The sequence below is a fragment of the Panthera leo genome, chromosome B1 (genome assembly GCF_018350215.1).
Source record: "Panthera leo isolate Ple1 chromosome B1, P.leo_Ple1_pat1.1, whole genome shotgun sequence".
NCBI classification, from domain to species: Eukaryota; Metazoa; Chordata; class Mammalia; order Carnivora; family Felidae; genus Panthera; species Panthera leo.
Window position 1 is genome coordinate 149,331,446 of NC_056682.1, and position 20,173 is coordinate 149,351,618.

The 20,173-nt window shown below is 35.4% G+C and overlaps 1 protein-coding gene across 1 annotated transcript in view; it reads left to right on the forward strand.

The window, feature by feature from the left end:
* LOC122218499 (transmembrane protease serine 11G-like) overlaps nt 1-20,173 on the forward strand; it is a 53,218-nt gene that overhangs the window by 10,035 nt on the left and 23,010 nt on the right. Inside the window, exons 2-3 of the mRNA XM_042936719.1 lie at nt 15,862-15,983; nt 17,856-17,974. Coding sequence (XP_042792653.1) covers nt 15,862-15,983; nt 17,856-17,974 — 241 coding nt within the window. The remainder of the gene's footprint in view (nt 1-15,861; nt 15,984-17,855; nt 17,975-20,173) is intronic.

The window sequence follows — 20,173 nt, forward strand, 5'->3', positions numbered from 1 at the left end:
GGAGACACAGAATCCGAAGCAGGCTCCAGGCTCTGAGCTGTCAGCACAGAGCCCAATGCAGGGCTCGAATTCACAAACTGAGAGATCATGACCTGAGCTGAAGTCTGATGCTTAACCAACTGAGCCACCCAGGCTCCCCTCAGGTGATTTTTAATTTGTAAACCAAGCTTGTCATTTAAACAACATATTTCCCTTATCGTCTGTAATTTCCCTCATTTTTTGGGCTCTAGGAATTCAGGACTGTCAATGTAGGGCTAGGACAAGATACAAAAAAAAAAAAAAAAAAAGAGAGAGAGAGAGAGAGAGAGAAGACAGATGGCCCCTAAACTGAGTAAGAGTAATTAGTATATCTGAAGTAGCAAAATTCCAAGTTTAAATTAGGTTTACCAGAACACACTCACATTATACATCGATATACATTTGTATTTTCTTTTTTATCAACACTTTTAAAAAATAAGACTTAATGAGATACAAACATCTGTTTTTCTATAGCTAAGTATTTTTACAGGATGATGTCATGATACATTATCTCTAATTTAAACCTCTATTTGTTTTTGTTTTTTAATTTTTCAATCATGGTAAAATGGATACACATATTGTAAACAACACTGTAATAATGAACATCCTTCTGGATAATTTTTGCACAATTTGAAATTATTTCCTTAGGATAAGTTATCTTGTGCATTTTCACAATTTTTGGAATGCCATCCCTTCATTAACAAACCGCTCTACATCCTAACCTTCTTTTTTCTCTGCGTATTCTCTATATCCCTATAAAACTGAAATATAATTCTTTCCTCAAGACACGTTATTTTTTTACAACCATCTCAACTAAGGGTTTATTACTGAAGATTTAGTCTTGGTTCTCCTCACTCTTTACTGCCACCTCAGACCATAGTTCTCCACACCCTTGTAAACACCCTTGAAAACTGCTTTTTTCCTCTGAGGCTCACACAGTTTGCTCTCTGCCCTCTTTCTTTTCTCGTCATGGTCCTTATGGAACCACCAGTATGCCCCCTCTTTACTGAAGACTGGAACTTGCTTCCCTTTTTTTTTTTTTTTGTAAAGTGTATTTATTTTGAGAGAGAGAAAGAGACAGCACAAGCAGGGGAGGTGCAGAGAGAGGGGAGAGAGAATCCCAAGTAGGCTCTGTGCTGTCAGCATGGAGCCTGACGCTGGGCTTGAACCCACAAACCATGAGATTATGACCAGAGCTGAAATCAAGAGTCAGGCACTTAACTAACTGACTGAGCCACCCAGGCACCCCGGCACTTGCTTCCCCATCTCTTCCTCTACTTCACGCCCTACATTTACTCTAGGTAACATCACTACCTTTGTGCTTCATCTGCAACATCCTAGTCATTTATTTCCTCGATCTTCTCATCTCTAGAATATTGTCTTCAAATACTACTCTCATGTCCACACCCTAGACTTGGTCATGACTTGGAATTACCTTTCTGAATCATAACTTTGGACAACTATTTCTATTCTAACCTTCCTTCTTAAAGTCTTAGTTATTTCTAGTGCATAAGGGTTTTTTTTTTATTCATTGGCTCTTCTAATCTGTGAATTCTTCATACCTATTAGTTGCCATCCCCAACACATACACGTGCGTGCGCGCACACACACACGTTTTTGTTTTGCTTGTGATCCTTATATTTATCATTTCAATAAATTTTTTAATGATGGCAAACTCCACTATATTCTATTGTCCTTTTTTTCTTTCATCATTCACACCTGGATAAATTCTAGAGAGAATATAATTGTCTGAACAGTGGCTCACCCCTGCCCAGACCAGAAAATTCACAAATGTACAAGAGGTGCCAATTCATCTAGGATTCAGCTCTCTCCAGCATTCCTACTACATTCCCTTAGTCTGTACTCCCATTTTCCACTGCTATTTCCAGCTCCTCCAGCCTCTCCAAATTTCCAATTCTCACCACCTGTCCTCTCATGTGTCTACTACTTCAAACAGAGAATGTGATTTATCAATTAAAAAGAATTCCTTCAACTTCCTGACATTGAACCAACAAACCTACCTACATCCATTCATACTCTAACTGGATGACTACAGTGTGTCCAAATTCTTCATTCTAGGTTAAGCCATATGAAAAGGTCAATAATACATGAACACTTTTGACCTCCACAAATAGCAATTTTATATGTAGGAAACTAAGAGTTTAGAATCCAGGATCCTTCAAATATCCACCCAACCTCAGGGTCTCTGCTGGCTTGTTAACACCATTGTAAGCATACTCAAAACTGTCCCATTCACAAGGGGAAAAAAATCCTCCATCAACCCATATGCCTTGATGACTTACTATCTTCCCATCCATAGTCAAATTCATGGGGGGAAAACGTTTACATCTGCCTTTCTGTCTCCTCACTCCCAATTTATCCTCAAATCCACTGACATTTTGTTTATAATGCCACTACTCTGTTCCTTTTCCTGTCATAGTCACCAGTGATTCACTACTGCTTAACCCAATGGGTTTCTACATTTTTATCATATTTGATTTCTCAACAGTGTATGCCACTGTGGATCAATCCTTCCTTGAATATCCTCTTTCATCATCATATCACACTTTACTTTCCTCTTTATTTTCCTCTGTGGTTTTCAGACTTCATTCTTTGCCCATATCTTAAATGTTAGTCAGTCTTCGTTAAGATTCCTCTCTGAGTCTTCCTTTCTTCCTATTATTTCAATTAAGAAAATTATTGACCACCTACCATATTCCATGTGCTAAAAGTACAATAATGAATTTGACACAGTACCTGGATTGTTCACTGCCATAATCTCAGTTACCAGAAGTACCTGGTATAAGTATAAACTTAATAATCATTTTTAAATGGTAAAGTAAAACTGCTAATGCATATTGAATGTTTTAAATCCATGTTTGTAAGCCAACCTACCTATTCCTTTTCATATTTGGAACATATAACTTAAAATTTGCCATTTGACTTTCCTTTTATTTATGAAAAATTGATAAATAGAAGATTTGATCTATTATTATTCACTTTCCTCTCCTTTAAAAAAAAGTAGTCAAATTATTTAGTGTTTCCTGTGATGATGTCTACATGCCATTTTTAGGAAGTGAATATCTCATGCAAAAATGCAAAAGCAAAACATGAAAATAAACTAAGATCATGTGATACTGATTTATCTAATCTGTTAGCTCCAAGAACTTTGCAAGCAAAGGTATCAACTTTTTATCAATGCTTGGTATCAAATAACTTAAAACAGTGAAAAAGACACAATTTATACAAACAAGGCAGTTTTTAAAAGAAGAGTTCTCCTTCTGGTGTGGCATTTAAGTAAAACACAAAGTGGGGTTTTTTTATTTTGGGGGGTTTTTATTTACTATTTTTTACAGTGTTGGCGTAGTACAATATTTTAAATGTCCCTATAGGAATAAGTAGTGTGCAATAATTATTTTATTTTATAGACTTATGGAAGGGAAGTTTGTAGTCTGAAAGTACTATTGCCCAGTCCATCTGCAATTAATCCTATTTCACAGATTCACGGCAAAGTTTTTCTGTTTCCCAGTTCATTAGCCATCTAAGAAAAAACTCCTTCCAAATTTCCTAGATATTGGCATATTACTGAGTTAAAATGCAAACTTAATCCTCAGTTTTGGTAAATAAACCACATAGAATTTCAGACTCATACACAGGGGTCATAGTAAGTGGATACTGAGAAATTTCTTATGCAAACAAAAGATCTAAGTAATAATAAGATGAGCTCAATGTTAGTTTATTTCAACAATAACAATGAATGTACTCAATTCCTACCAAGGACAAGACTTGTAACTGGGTACATGGTAGGGGAATAAAGGAAACCTGATTTCTGGTAAGGGGATGATTGAAAGAACAATAAGTAGTAATGAATATAATACAATTTAAAATTGAATAAATGTTAAGTACGAGTATAATCAATGCACTTCAGCAAAATTACCTGAAAGACCAGTACCCATACTGCTGGTGACAAATGAAATGACTTTAGGTAGGATTTATTTTAATGTATGATAGAGAAGATAAAGCTACTATATCAAACTCAGCATTTGATGGATATTATTGCTTAGGGATTGGCTATATTAAAAATGAGTTCATTTAAAAATGTAAGGAAATTACCTTGAGATATTAGTGCTTATGGCAAAAAAAAATGTGATGATTGCAACTAAAATTTGAAAATCATTCAAAAAAAGAACAATGAATTTTAAGCAGGACAGAATATGAACACTTCAAACACAGCACTTGAGTGAGTTCTTGAAGATGAGTACATTTTATGTACGTAGGGAAGTGGCAATTGTAACTGGGGTTGTTAGACTCACAATACAGAAAGCCTCCTTATTTAGTTAATGTAATAGGTGTTAAGTTTTAGCTTTGACCACATTGAAATCCTCAAGAAAATGCAAATTAGAAGCCCTACTTTTTAAAACACATGCTCATTATGGGTTTATTATAGAGGGTACTTATATACTTCAGCATACATAAAAATAAAATCATAAACACAGCAGGGGAAATTTTGATTTTTAAGTTTCATGGTTGATGCTTTTTTATAATTACTATGGCTAAATATTGCTTTGATTGTAACTACCTGAATTTTCTAGTCCTTTCAAGTTTATCAAATGGAATCTTCTATAATTTTTGCAATTCAAGCTCAAATACCAACTCTCTGGCAAAATATTCTTGTGCCCTCTAAATAATCTCTATTTTATGAAGAACTAATAAATTAAAATCCAGATTACTGAAATGTTCCCCTTACAAAATAAATAGCAGCTTAGAGCAAATAGCAGGGAAGAAACACTGGGTTTGGAGTCAGAACACCTAAATGAAAATTCCTCTAGTTAATAGCAATGTGTCCTTGGACCATACACAAGACCTATTTTTATTGCTGTACCAATATTTCAGATAAACACCATGAAAACTACAAAAGATTACAAATGTGAAAGGTTATCATTGCTAATGGACCCCAGTGAAGGTGCCAATTAGAAGACAGTTTAGTGTGTTAGGATTTATTTGATCATGACCCTTATGCCAGACACACATGTGTAACAAATGACTAGGTGATTTTCTAGGGGGTTGTTATACTTCTTTGACTTAGATTCTTACTTAGGTTTCTGAGAATAGACTCCATAGAATGGCTTATAACTGTCCCACTTATAAGCGAATTAAGTCTCTTCCACAAAGGATTTTAGTTCCCTCCAACAGGAAAAATCATTTTCTGTCCTCTACTGCTTTTTTGGGTTCCCTGAAGGTCATAGCCCAGATAGTCGGTGACCTCACTGTCGTGAGACATGTGACTAAGGCATGCCTCTCCCACATGGTCTGCTGAACAGCTCCACTGTAAGGCTTTGGTTGCCCTGGTTACTCCACAAAATACTAGAAGCTCTTAAGTGCTGCCATGTACTATTTTTCTGAGTCTTGGTGTTCTTCCAGATCCTTGGATTTGGGCTGAAAATGAAATTGCTTTTTTTTCATACAGTTCTGCTCAACAAAATTTCCCTTCCTTTTCCCAGGTTTCTATTTTTCTCACATGCCCCACTGGTCGTTGCTGTCGTAATTTTGGATTAGAACCTGTGTTCCACAGAGAAAAATGTTCATAGGTAGAAGACGAGGAACTTAGGTGGGCTCCAATAGTTAGTACTTTTATGTTCTTGGGTAAATCTTTATAGCCTCAATTGAAAAATAGGCAAATCATACCATGTGAACTCTACAAAGTTATGGGATGGGGGTGCAGATCAAGTGTTACGGGGTATGATAAAGCTCTTTAAAAACTATAAAGTGCTATATAAATTAAAGCTATTATCATTATTATTATTGTTAGGGTGACCTGTGCTTCACCCTTCCACCCTCTACCTCACCCTCCGCTCTCCCAAACCTGTTTGAAATAAGGTGGGGCATCCTTGACTAAAGGACCACTCCCTATCTTCTCAGGGGCCCTAAGACTCTCTAGAACCACCCCCACGAGGCTCTGATTACACTGTGCAAATTTATCAAACACAGACAGAAAGAACTCCCAACAATTAAGATAGCTTATCATATATATACAAATGCCATTTATATTTAACTGAAGTAATACAGTCACCCTGTGGCAGGTATTTTGCCACTGAAATGTGAGGATGAGTCATAGGAAACTGGGGACAAGAGAACTGTCTGTACACTCAGTTATCACATAGACAGGAATCTCCCAAATGAGTGTGACTTCTACGCAGTGGCTGGACTGCCTTAGTCAGAACAGAGTGTTTATATTTTTCTCTTCTTTCATTCTTTCTTTTTTCTTTTCTTTTTTTTTTTTTTATACTTTTTAAGCCATCCCATTTTGTTCAGCAGGGTCAACCAGTCTTCCTCATCCAAGTCTGATAGCAAGAGCTAATATCAAGTAAGAATTTACTAGCTCTTCATTCTTATATCTCTGTAGGGGTCATCTGCATTTTCCAGATTAATAAACTCAGGCTGTAATAAATGAGGCAAGGTCATGTGACTAGTGAAAGCAAAGGCATTTTGTCTGAAAACGACCTGGGCTCTTTCCACCCTATACATGCAACCTCTCTTCAGAAAGCTGGTAAGGCTGCTGTGACCAAAGCAATCTCTTTAAAAAAAAAAAAAAGTAATGTGAGAAATATTGCTTGTTTTCTGTTGAAGACTGTGTGATACATGCAGAATTATCTAGAAGAGATGGAATATCATGTAAAAATGTGTAAAATATTGTAACATGGTATTGTCTTCAAACATCTTATTAAAAGCCTGACCCATAATAGTGCACAATACATGCATTAAGATACAATCCAATAAATACACTACTGTCAGCTTCTTTCTTCCTCATGAGGCCACAGCAACCCAGAGAACTTTCAAATATGTGACAGATCACATACAGACCAGATTATACAGCTGAGTGGGATATTGAGAAAACTCTCTGGGCAATTAGGAGAAATTATCTAGATAATTGTCTTAATTCTTGACTTCATCTTTTCAAAGTGATTCTCTCAGATTGTAGGGGGATAAGACTAGAACCCAATGTTTTCACTCCTTGTCCCATAGGCCCTTCAGTTAAATTTCATTGTCTCTGCAGAAAACAGAACAATGTTTTGAACAGAACAGTTCAATGAATAAACCAAAATTTATTGCCCACTTTGGGCCAAACACTGTGTTAAACAGTATTGTTATAACAAGAAGAAAGGCAGAGAACACAGATGGGCACAGAAATAAGAGATAAAAAAGCACAACAGGGGTGGCAGATGTGTTGGTGGATGCTTTCTTCTGATTATTTCTATTTCCTCAGTGAAATTGTTTTAAGGCCACTAGCTGAGGGTGAGGATGAAGGAGGAGGTATTGAAGATTTGAAGAGACAAGGTATGAATAATTATCTATTTCTCACACTGGGAGAAAGAAAGAATAACTAAATGAGTATTATGGCAAGGAAGCACTGAGGCCAACTTGAGGTTAGTGCTCCTGCATTTACAATGAGACTCATCAGCAAAATTGGGTATTTTTTTCCCAGCCATATTTGTGTAAACACAGAGTAGGTATAAAGTTGTATTTAACCAGGGTTGGAGTTTTGTTAGATGATTATCACAGAGAGAAGATTACAGGATGAAAGATGTATGCCAGGAATGAGTATAATTAGAGACCATGGGATTTATGCCAAGTAAGAGAGAAATGTCACCATGAGGGTGATGGAAGACAGTGAAAAGATAGTAGGATCCATGTATTGTAAGTACCAGTGGGGGTGAAGTCAGGGTACTAAGGTAATGAGCTGGAAAAAAAAGAGTGGTGGTAGTTGCAGAGCTGGTTGATTAAAATTTAGATTGTGGAGAAATTGAAGTTATTGGTAATAACAAGATATAGAACATATATCTTGCTGGACAGCTGAGGCAGGGTGAAGGACAAAGTGACACAAATAACCAGAACATGAAATAGAACACAACCAACCCAACAAAATAGCAACAACGCAGTAGAGGAAACTTCAAGGTGGCTGCTAACTGGAGTAGGATCGCAGTGAAAGGAACTGGCCCTTAGAGGAGGGAGAAGGCATTGGAGTACCACATCGAAAGGTTTCCAGAAATGGAAATACCAGCAGCTGTGAAAAGAGGAGGTTAGAAATACAGGGGAAGAGAGGATATTTTAGGCAGAGGAAGTGTTGTGAGCAAAACAGGAATGGGTGAATGTAAGAAACAGAATAACACATGTGAAGAGAAGTACTATCCACTAAAAACCCAGAATTAAGCTAGACACACCAAATGAAAGACTCTTAAAAATCTAAATTATATCATGTTCTTCCTATATTTAAAGTTGTCCAGTGGGTTTCTATGACACTTTGAATTATCAGTGTTTTGGCATTGCCTTCAGGCGCCCCATGACTTGATACTTGTTTGTCCCTCTGGCTGAACCTCTTCTACTCTTTCTGGGACCGATCATGATCCAGCACCCTGGCCTGATTTCTTTCAAGAACTCAACAAGCTCACACTCTTTTTCTAGCTTTAGGAACTTGCTGCCACCTAGTTGTTCTTTACTCAGAAGTAAAGTTTCTAGAAGCTGTTTCTTCACAATTCACCTCTCAGCTGAAATGGCATCTCTGCAGGGACAACTCCTTACTACTCAGTTAGGCATCCACTCTCTATTCATTAATATGCTTTGTTTTCATGAGATGAAACTTATTCTTTGGCTTATTTTCAGCCTCTTTCCACTAGCCTGTGAGCTCCATAAAAGGAGATAACTTATCGGTCTTTGCCACAGTTTTTCCAGCAGCAGAATCAGTTTTAGCACATAGTGGGATCTCTATAAATATATACTCAATGAATGATTGAACGAATGAATGAATACTAACCCAAAGAGCTTATAGCACACACAATGAGAAATATTCAAGGGTTTTTGAATGACAGAATCACATTATTAGAAGTGTATAATTGGAAGACAATTCTGGCAGCAACACTGTAGAATGTATTTGAGGGGAAATTATCTGGGCATGAAGAGATCTATTAATAGCTACTGTGTTTGTCCAGGTGAGACACATTGAATGCCTGAAGTATGATGATGTTAAGGACATGCAAAGAAGGGGACAAATGGGAAGGAAAATTCAGAGGTAGACTGACTATGTGAAGCAGTTGTGCAGAGGGAGATGTCCTATGATTTCAAGGTTCAGAGAGTGGGTAATCTAGAAAACTGTGAATAATCTTATTAACACATATATTTGTCTTTTAAAAATGTTATTTAAAAAAGTAAAGGGAAGTAAAGGAAGAGTGTAATAAGAAATGTACAGACTTAGCTAAAAAGAGGGTGGTGATACAATAAGAACAAAGCAAAAGAAATGAGTAGAAGGAAGAAAACGGAAAGAAAAACCACTATGGAGAAGCAAAGAGAAAAAAGAAAAGATTAGTGAAGGTGTGAAGAAATTATAACATTTTTACACTCTTGATAGGAATGTAAAATGGTGTGGGCACTTTGGGGAAGTTTAGCAGTTCCTCTAAATGTTAAGCATAGAGTTATCATAAGACCGAGAAATTCCACTCTTAGCTATGCATGCAAAAGAGATGAAAACACATTTCCAGACAAAAATGTGAACATGAATGCTCAGAGAAGCATGATTCATAATAGCCAAAAAGTAGGGACAATCCAAATGTCCATCACCTGATGAATATACAAATAAAATATAGCATACCCATAAAATAGAATATTATTTGGCAAAAGAAAACAAATGACGTCTTACCTCCCACTATGGAAAACAGTATGAAATGATACATACCATCACATTTATAGCTTTTGAAAATATTATGCTAAGCAAAAGAAGACAAATACAAAAGACATTTGGTATATGATTGATTCTGTTAATATGAAATGTCCGGGATAAACAAAACAATAGAGACAGAAAGTAGATTAGTCATTGCCTAAAGTCAGGGAGCTAGGAAAAAATAGAGAGGGACTGCTAATGGGTACAGAGTCTCTGGGGTAATACAAGGTTTAAAAATTGATTGTGGTGATAGTTAATTTTGTGAATATAATGAAAACCATTGAATTCTACACTTTACATGAGTAAACTGTATGGTATGTGAATTATATCTCAATAAAGTTGCTAAAGAAATAAAGGAAGGAAGGAAGACATCAAAAGGCTCTGGCAGCTCAAAATGTGTTTTGATTAAATGTAAAAACTCCTGACAGTTATTCACTAAAGCTGTCAAAGTTACCTAACTATCATTACTCTCCCCTTTGGGCACTCATGTGACTTCTCTAGCAGTAACAAACCTTTCTTTCAATAGTTCTTTCTGACTCAAGAAAGGCTTTACCTCATTTTCTTTTCACATTTCAAATTTAATTTTTAGAAATAAATATTTCCCTGTGGTTAGATACAGTGACAGTAGAACTTGTTCATTAGAAAATATTTGTAGCTAATACATCTGTACATGCTTCAATGTTCAAAACAACCCCTGCCTTCTTGTGGAGGTCAAAATTTGTCATTAAACAGCAGTAGGAAGAGAGATGATTAAGGATAAATGATGCTTACTTGAAAATATTAATAAGAGCAAGAAAATGTACCAACAAAACCGAACCAGTGTTGGCCAAAGTAGTATGGTACTTCTCTGGCCAATCACCTTCTCTTCAATAACCCAATAAGCCAATGGCCTATGCAACTTTTTGGTCCTCATCAGGTTTTAATTGCCTTAATACTCTAAATTTTCTTTCAAGGGGGACACCTGGGTGTCTCAGCCTGATAAGCATCTTACTCTTGATTTCAGCTCAGGTCATGGTCTCATGGTTTGTGAGTTTGACTTCCACATTGGGCTCTGTACTCTGTCAGTGTGGAGCCTGCTTGGAAGTGTCTCTCCCTGCCTCTCTGCCCCTACCTGACTCACGTGTGTACGCACACATGTACACACACACACACACTCACTTTTACACACACACTCCCTCAATTCAAATAAACTTAAAAAAAATTAAAATTTCCTTCAAGAAACAGCTTCTTATAGAACTTCATGCAAATTTGCATTCATGAACAGAACTCAATTATCCTCTTCTGAACTCTTATCAGCTAAAATACCAGTTAATTATGACATTAGTCAACTTTTCACTTATGAGACATTATGTCTACCTTATTTGCATAATGTGGAGTTATAGAAACAAGACACAGAGCTTGTCAGAACACGAAAGATAAAAGAAAGCTCATATCTTTTCATTTAATCTTTTTCACAACTTGTAGTATTTCTACTCACATTACAGATTTTATGCAAGTCTCATCATATCTGGTGGTACAATTAAAATCATCATCATCACTGCTAAGCCACTGTTACTATGATAATAACACCATCACCTCCTGATACTTACACAACAACAACTTTCTTCCAGAACTGTTCTGTCTTCCCTAGGCAATGGGTTAAAACCCCAGCCAGATGATTCAATTATCTTGTCTGAAATTTTCTCATATCCATTATTGTAATTCTTCCCCTTATGGATTCTCCAAAATGTGTTCATCTGATAATGCCCACTTCTGAAACTAGGGATTACTCTTGAAGGCTCTGGTAGCCCCCCTTATCTCAAGTTTAGACTCTTATCTGCTGGAACTCTCCCTGGAGATCATCAGGGCTTTTCTAGGCTCCTAAGGGGCTTCCCAGTCTCTGCATAGTTTCTGGCCAGTGTTGTCACTCAGATTCCAAGGTCCTGGGCACCAATTCTCACCTCTTTCCTTCATGAGGGGCACATCTACCATCCAGCACATATTTTCTACCAGTTCATTCCATCTCATCTATGTATAAGGATATCTGCTTGATATGCTTTGTCTGCTGCTTTTGATAATAAAAATAATAAAATAATCAAAACTCCTAAGTCTTCACTAGGTTTTAGTTACTATCCTAAATGCTTTAGGTATATTAACTCACTTAATCCTTGCAATAATCTCACAAGATAGGTATCATTACCCACATTTGGTAAAGGGAACCTGAGGCACAAAGAAGTTGAAGGACTGCCCAAGGTCCCACAGAGGAGCCAGGATAAGAAATCAGGTAGGCCGGCTGCAGAGCCCACATCCTTAACTACAATGAATAACCTCTTTCAGAGACCATGAACCCTTCAAGTCATGTGGCCATGGCTGTGGCAGAAAGAAAACCCTTTATCTCTCATCTTTGAATCACTGAGGGACAATATTATGGTTATATAAAATGTTTAAAAGCTCCAGGAAAACAGTAGATGGTAGGAGAGCTATCTAATGGGAAGGACCTGAATATGTACCTTGGTAAAAAATTGTTACATTGAAAGAAAATGGCTGACACTGATAAGAGCAAGGAGAGTTCATTCCCTTCTGCTGAGCTTTGGTTAAGAAATACCTCCCCATGAGACAGTCTGGATAATGAGCCACTCAGAATGTAACCAAAGGGGGGGGGGAGGGATCAAAAATGCTTTGACTTTTTGTGATTGACCTGTTGAATGAGTAACTTTTGTCACTGCTCATCTTTGCTTTGGCATAAACACTTCAAAGGTGAGGTCACTTTAAGTGTTTTTGTTTGTTTGAATGTCAAAGGTTTCTCTAAGGCTGGATTTTCCTACACTACACTGAATCTGTTTAGTCATCTGGCTGGGATAGTCTGACCAAAATTCAATTCTTTGAATTGGAAGGATTAGGCGGAAGGAGAAGCCAGGAAAGCAAGAGAAGGAAAGAATTGTCCTTTAGAGATTTTTAAGTGCAAAATTTATAATTGTATCTCTATCCCACATAAATGCTTAAGATCATTTCTCCTCCTACCATATTTGAAGAAATTAATCTCTTGCAAGACTTTCTGCTGAAAAGCGTTTTCTTGTTTTTTGGGTTTTTTTTTTTTTTTTGTCACAAATAGTTTAGGGCTGCCTGCTTTTTTATGACACATAATTTTGTTTAGTAGACAAATATTTGCCAAGTACCTATGAGGTACAAACTCCACCAATCTAGAACAGCCAGTGATATTTCATCAATTTTTAAGTTAAAATTAGATTAGTACTGAAAAAAATCAGGAAGAAAAATTATTTTATTTTTTAAAAAAACATTTGAGAATACATTTTACGGCATGTCTACATAATTAACAAAATGTACTCAGAGTGCCTGAGTGGCTCAGTCAGTTAAGCATCTGACTTCCACTCAGATCATGATCTCACAGTTTGTGGGTTTGAGCCCTGTGTCGGGCTCTGTGCTGACAGCTTGGAGCCTGCTTTGGATTCTGTGTCTCCTTCTCTCTGCATCCCCCCCCCCCCCCCACTCCACTCATGCTCTGTCTCTGTCTCTCAAAAATGAATGTTAAAAAAAAATTCTAAATAAAAAAACAAAGAAAATGTACTCACACAATTTTTCAATATGACCCGTATGTAAGACTATAATTCATTCTTAGTGATGTTTCTGGTGTTAGAAGTAAAACAGTTCAAGGAGAATTTGTTTTTGAAACTAAATTGCCTCCTTATGAATGGTTTTCCATATCTGACTCAGAGGAGAGGAAAGATGGGTCCAGCATTTTCAAGCTTTAAAAAATTATCATGGTTAAAATAAATAAATAAATAAAAATTATTATTTTTCAACCACTGTTTCCTCCAAAGAGAAATCATTAGTCCTTCTCTGAAATTGTCTTAGAAATACTCTACAGCTCTAGGAGCAATTTGGTACAATGCCATCCTTCTCTATAAGACTATAAGTTCCTTGAGAGGAAGATCTATTGAATATTCTTCATTATATTCCCCTGTTTTGTACATAGCAATGTTCAATAAATATTCACTGAGTTAACTAATGAATATATGCATTAATACATGCATTAATTAGGTATATCTATATTCTCATTCATAAATTCTACTTTCTCATGTATATCCTTGAGAAATCCTTGTCTTTGTTTATGTTGTTCCCTCTGCCTGTGGTAGACATCATTCTCACCAGTTCCTCCTCCTCAGCCTCCAAGAACCTGTTCAAAGGATAAGTTCTCTAAGGCAAAACCATTTGTATACACTCATCTCTCATTGCTTATTGGACATAATTCCATTATGGTATTTATCTCTTGTATTTTAGTAGTTACTTAATGTGTTGCTAGGTTACACATTCTTGAAGATGAGACTACGTCTTATTCACTTTTGAATCCCAAGCAGAAAGTGGCACATGAAGAAACTTGGTAAATGTTAACTGAATGAGTTCATGATTGCCCATGGTCTTCTATTAATAAAGGCAGTGAATATTTTCATCAGCTCTTTCCTTGCCCAGCTCTTCTAAAGATACCTCAGATGTTTGTAGATTTTAATACTCTTGTCTTGCTACCAACCAAAGAAAGAGTGGCAAGCCAGAGTAACTTTAGCTCCTCCCAGAAACACAACAAAACTCAGAACCAGTGCTACCTGAGATATTTATTAGAGCTCAAGTTGATGGTTCTTGGGTGAGGAAACTGCCTCTAACTTCTTTGTGAAGATACAAGGATACAGAAATATCCCCACTTTTTCCAGATTGTTGATGCCAAAAGGTACCCCAAGGTGATATCTTCAATTATTTAGTGCTGATCTACTTTCCACTTTACCACAACCATCCACCGATCCAGGGAAGGTAATTCTTTCTTCTGCTTTTACATGTGTAATTTTAACAGAACAAGAACCGGTACCTTTAACTTTCAGAGACATATTCCTGCCTAGTTCTCCCATGAATGAGATGTTCCTGGACAAGCCATGCCAGTTTTATTCTAGACTGTCTCAATTCTGTAATTATCCAGATTTAGCCTTTAGATTTTGGGCCCTGACTCTGGGATAGGGACAGAACTTTGTCACATCCCCCTGCCTCCACACTGTTTTTCCCAAATATCAGTCATTTGCATACCACTTTCATGCTTTTTGCCATATTTGCATACTACTGGTACTATTATTGTCTTAATATTTTTGTTTAAATTTATTATTTACTCAAGTAAATATGGCCTGTTTTATCCAATATCACCTATTAAAAATCACAGGTCTGAAATCGTATAGCCCTATGAAATAGATATTCATCAAACCAGTGGTTCTCATACCACGAAGTTCCCGGGTCCAAAGTCCTGAGCTATAATTATTTATTTGTTCATTATATTGATGATCTCTTTTTTATCTACCGATTATTTCTTCCTTATAGCTCTATTGTTTTTCTTCAACCTGTCCTATTCTAGATATTCTTCATATGCATTACAGGTTACTTGTCATATAAATCAGGATTATGGGATTAAGTACAGAGGTCTGAAAAAAGCCCCAAAAGCCAAAGTCCTAATTCCAGTTCCCCCAACACCCAACTTTAAGGTTTTATTATTATTATTATTATTATTTATTTGAGTATTATTGACACACAGTGCTATATTAGTTTCAGGTATATGACTTAGTAATTTGACAAGTTTATGCATTTTGCTATGTTCACCACAAGTATGGCTACCATCTGTCCCATTACATTGCTATTACCATATCATTGATTGTATCCAACTTTGAGCCTTTAGTAATCACTTTGAGCCTCCGTTGGGTTTATGCTAGAATGAGAAGAGTGACCCAGATGCTCTCATTATTTGAGGCTTTTTGGATGTGAACCACATGAGTGAAATATGTTTTTAGTTCATTTAACAAAGAAAAACATATTTCAGAAAATCTAGCATGATGGACCAGGAAGTATATGAAACAGTAGTCAATTGCAGTAAAATTCTGACTTTCTAAAATCAAAATATAAAGTCAAATGTCAATCAGTTATATTTTTCATTAACAGTATTTTGGTATTTTTTCTATTTTTTATAGAACAATATATTTAATGTACTAAATGTAATATGAGCTAACCATGAATTCTAGAGAAAAAAAATTCTATATCAAAACTATGAAAAACTAAGATTTTAGTACTTAAGTTCTATTTGACTTTAATATACAACTCTCTCTCAAAAGGCCAGCAACACTGGGTAGAAGGACAAGTTCACTGAAACCATGGATGACTGCCCTTATTGTCACAGCTGTTGTGTTGGTTCTATCAATAATCATCGGTCTCCTTGTGTATTTTTTGGCATTTGGTAAGAATATACCTCATTGTATTATTTTGAAAATTTCAAGAGCCACTCAATTTATTTCAAAGCCTAATATTTTCTAATATTATAGAGTGCAATTTTAATTGCAACAATAATTTTCATAAATCTATGCATACTTCGTATGAAGCAGTATTAATTTGCATAAACTTATCTACATTTGGGAAATGATTATCCTTTATGTATAAAAATTATTTCTAGCATTTAAAATTTGAACTGGTTCATATAATATTATCTCTTGAACAATGCAATACATATTATTATATGGCTTAATAATATTTAATGTACTGAGGGTAAAATTTATTTTAGTAGCAATTCTGACTTCAAGGTTAACTTATGAGGATATATTATATTCTGTCATTATCTAATTAACAGCTTAAATGTATGAATTATTACTAACAGGTAATAATTTTATTATGAAACAATTGACAACCACATAACTCTGAGAATGTGTGATCTTAAAAATAGGTTAGAAATACTTGCAACTCATATGTACAATAAGGGGTAATATCCAAAATATATAAAGAACTCAAATAACTCGAAAACAGAAAGCCAAACAATCCAATTTAAGAATGGGCAGAAGACCTGAATAGACATTTTTCCAAAGAAGACATACACATAGCTAACAGGCACATGAAAAGGTACTCAACATCACTAATCATCAGGGAAATGCAATCAAAACCATGATATCACCTCACACCTATAGCATGACTATTATAAAAATGACAAAAAATAGAGGTAACCAGGGGGCTCAGTCAGTTAAGCATCTGACTCTTGATTCTGGCTCAGGTCATGATCTCATGGTCGTGAGATGAGCCCTGCGTCCGGCTCCGTGCTGGGCATTGAACCTGCTTAAGATTCTCTCTCCCTCTCCTTCTGCCCCTCCCTGTTTGCACCCTCTTTCAAAAATTAATAAAATAAATTAAAAAAATAAAAAGACATAAAATAACAAGTATTGGCAAAGATGTGGACAAAGGGAAACCACATACACTGATAGAGTGTAAATCGGTATAGCCACTATGGAAGACAGTATGAAAGTTCCTCAAAAAATTAAGAATAGATTTACCATATGAATCAGCTAATTTGCTTCTGGGAATTTATCTGAAGAAAACAAAAACATTAATTCAAAAAGATATATGCACCCCCAAGTTCACTGCTGAATTATTTACAGTAGCCAAAATCCACAAAAAACTTTAGTGTCTATTTATGGATGAATAAAGAAGATGTGATTATATAGATACAGATACACACACACACACACACACACACACACACACACACACACACACACTATGGATTACTACTCAGCCATAAAAAAGAAGGAATTCTTGCTATTTGAGACAATATGGATGGACCTTGAGGGCATTATACTAAGTGAAATAAGTCAAACAAAGAAAGATAAATACTATATGATTTCACTTTTATGGGCAGTCTATAAAAGCAAGCCAAATACACAAAACAAAACTCATAAATACATAATACAGATTAGTGGTTACTCGAGAGGAAGAAGTTATCAGAGGGGAAGTTGGGGATGGGCCAAAAGGGTGAAGGGGGTCAATTTTATGGTGACAGACGATAACAAGACATTGTGGTGATCACTTTGGAGTTTATACAAATATCAAATTATCATCTTGTACACCTGAAACTAATATAATATTATATGCCAATTTTACTTCAAAAAAAAAAAAAGAGAAAGAAAAGAAAAGGTTAGAGAGAGGTTTTGGCCACAGCTATTGAATGTTTAATTCCCAATAGTTCATCAATTATAGGATTTTTTTCTATGTTATCCCCTCTACTTCTGATATTTATACAACTCAAATGAACTAAAGCAAAAACGTCCATTTTTGTTCTCCCTTCCAGATCAGAAATATTACTATTACCAAACCTCCTTCCAGATCCCCAGTATTCAATATAATCCTGAATTTTCAGTTGAACACTCAAAAATTAGAACAGACCTGAAACAAAAAGTCAATAATGAGGTAAGTCTGGCATCATTTCTACCAATAATACTATTGTGAAGAAGGTTAAAATAAAGAGATGATTGAACCTATACTGGGATTGCCAGATAAAATACAGAACGCTCAGTTAAATTTTAATTTCATATCCTCCTGAAAATATATTTCATTCAATATTTTAAACATGCCTATACCTTAAATTGAAATGTAACCACATTTTTGTTTGCTAACTCTAGCAACTCTAACCGATATTTTCACAGGAAAATTGGAAAAATACCCTGGACAAAGAATAATTGCATCAAAGACTAAATAATAGGAGCCCAACAGAAAAATTAAATAGCTCAAACATAAAAAATGAAATTATTAGAGTTATCTGGAAACATAACTCAATCATTCAGACACAAACATTACCATGTATCAATTTTTAACCACCTAATATATTTATGACCCTCATACATTTCCCACCAGGCAAGTTATACTAAACATTTATTCCTGAAAATACACCACAGAAACATACAGACCATTTCTTCCACTGAAGACTTCAGTTGTGTACACAGCTCCTATTGTGCCTAGCATTGACCAAAGATGATAGATCATTTTGCCAGCTTTAGACATATTTCTTTCTTCATTTCCTCAACCAAAAGTAAAAACTGATGAAATGAGTTGAAGGTTACAACTGAGTGGGATTGACATGTCTTTCCAAAAACACATCATAAAGAAATTTTGATTAAGAAAAAATAATCAGGGCAGGGTATATTTTGTTATAGGAAGCAAAATATTAAATTACAGTCTAAGCATTGAAGTCAGGACATCCATATTCATATCCAAAGTTTAATTTTTGACAGACTATCAGCTTTGATAAAGCTCCTTGACCCCTCAAAGTTTTAACTACAAAACAGGTATAATTTCACCTACCTCCCTCAGTTATTCTGAAGACTGGTTTATGTTGTGAATAAAAAGTATGAAAAGTTATGTCCAAATAAATGTTAGCATCTGTTTCCTGTGCTCTCACAGAACTTTTTATACACCTCTGCTAAAGCACTTACCACCTTGTTACAACATTATTATTTTGTATGGCTTTGTCCTTCTGAATTTGTGAGGGGCTAAGTCTACTAATTCTTATATTTCTGGTGCCTATAACAGTGCCTGTCACGTGGTAGGACTATAAAAATACACTTCAAGGAGATGACTAGTAAATAACGCACTAGAATTGGCCCTCTCCTCTAGAGTATGAATGGAGACAACATAATTAAGGGAAGTACAGTAATTTAAACCAGAAGTTGGCAATTTTTTTCTGTAAGTTACCAGATAGTAAATATTTCCAGTTTTGCAGGTTATGTGGTCTCTTGGCAACTATTCAAATCGGTCACTGGAGTGCAAAAGCAGCCATAAGATAATACAACAAATAAGTATGGCTATGGTCCAGTAATACTTCTTTATGGACACTTAAAGTGGAATTTTGTTAAATTGTTAGATGTCACAAAATATTCTTCTTCTGATTTTTTTCAACTATTCAAAAAATGGGAAGACCATTCTTAGATGGTTGTCTAGATTTTTCCTACAGGCTGTAATTTGCTGACCCCTGATTTAGACTATGAGTTATAGTTCTAGGAAATATTTTCCTAAAAGAAATTATTAAAACCAGTACCTAAAATGAATTTTAGAAACTTTTTGTGGAGTTCAATAATCTAAATTGTTTATATTCTCAATTACCATGGGTAATACATGGTTCACAAAGCAGTGATTTCAAAAGAAACAAGAAAAAATAATGAAATTGGAAAGAGAATGGAAAGAGGCAAGCAGAAAATTTATGATTATATATAAGATATGTAAGTATCATATATAAAGACATATTAATGTATGTAGAAAATCTGGACGTACATAACCAAAAATACAAATAGCAGGTTCTCTATATGGTGACTTAGAAATTATTTTAATGCTTTTTGCTGTATTGCTTGCTTTTTATAACTTTTTACAATGAATATGTATTTGTTTTCTCAAATAATGTATGTATGCTATAAAAATATTTCCTTAAAAACCAAATGTATGTATGCTATAAATGTATGTATGCTATAAAAATATTTCCTTAAAAACCAATTTTCCCTTTATAATCAGTTAGTAGAAAGACACATGGCCATTCATTTTTTTTGCTATTGATTTCTCAATAAACATGCTCACTAATCCATCCAATATGATATGGCATGGTACTTCGCCAGAAAAGAA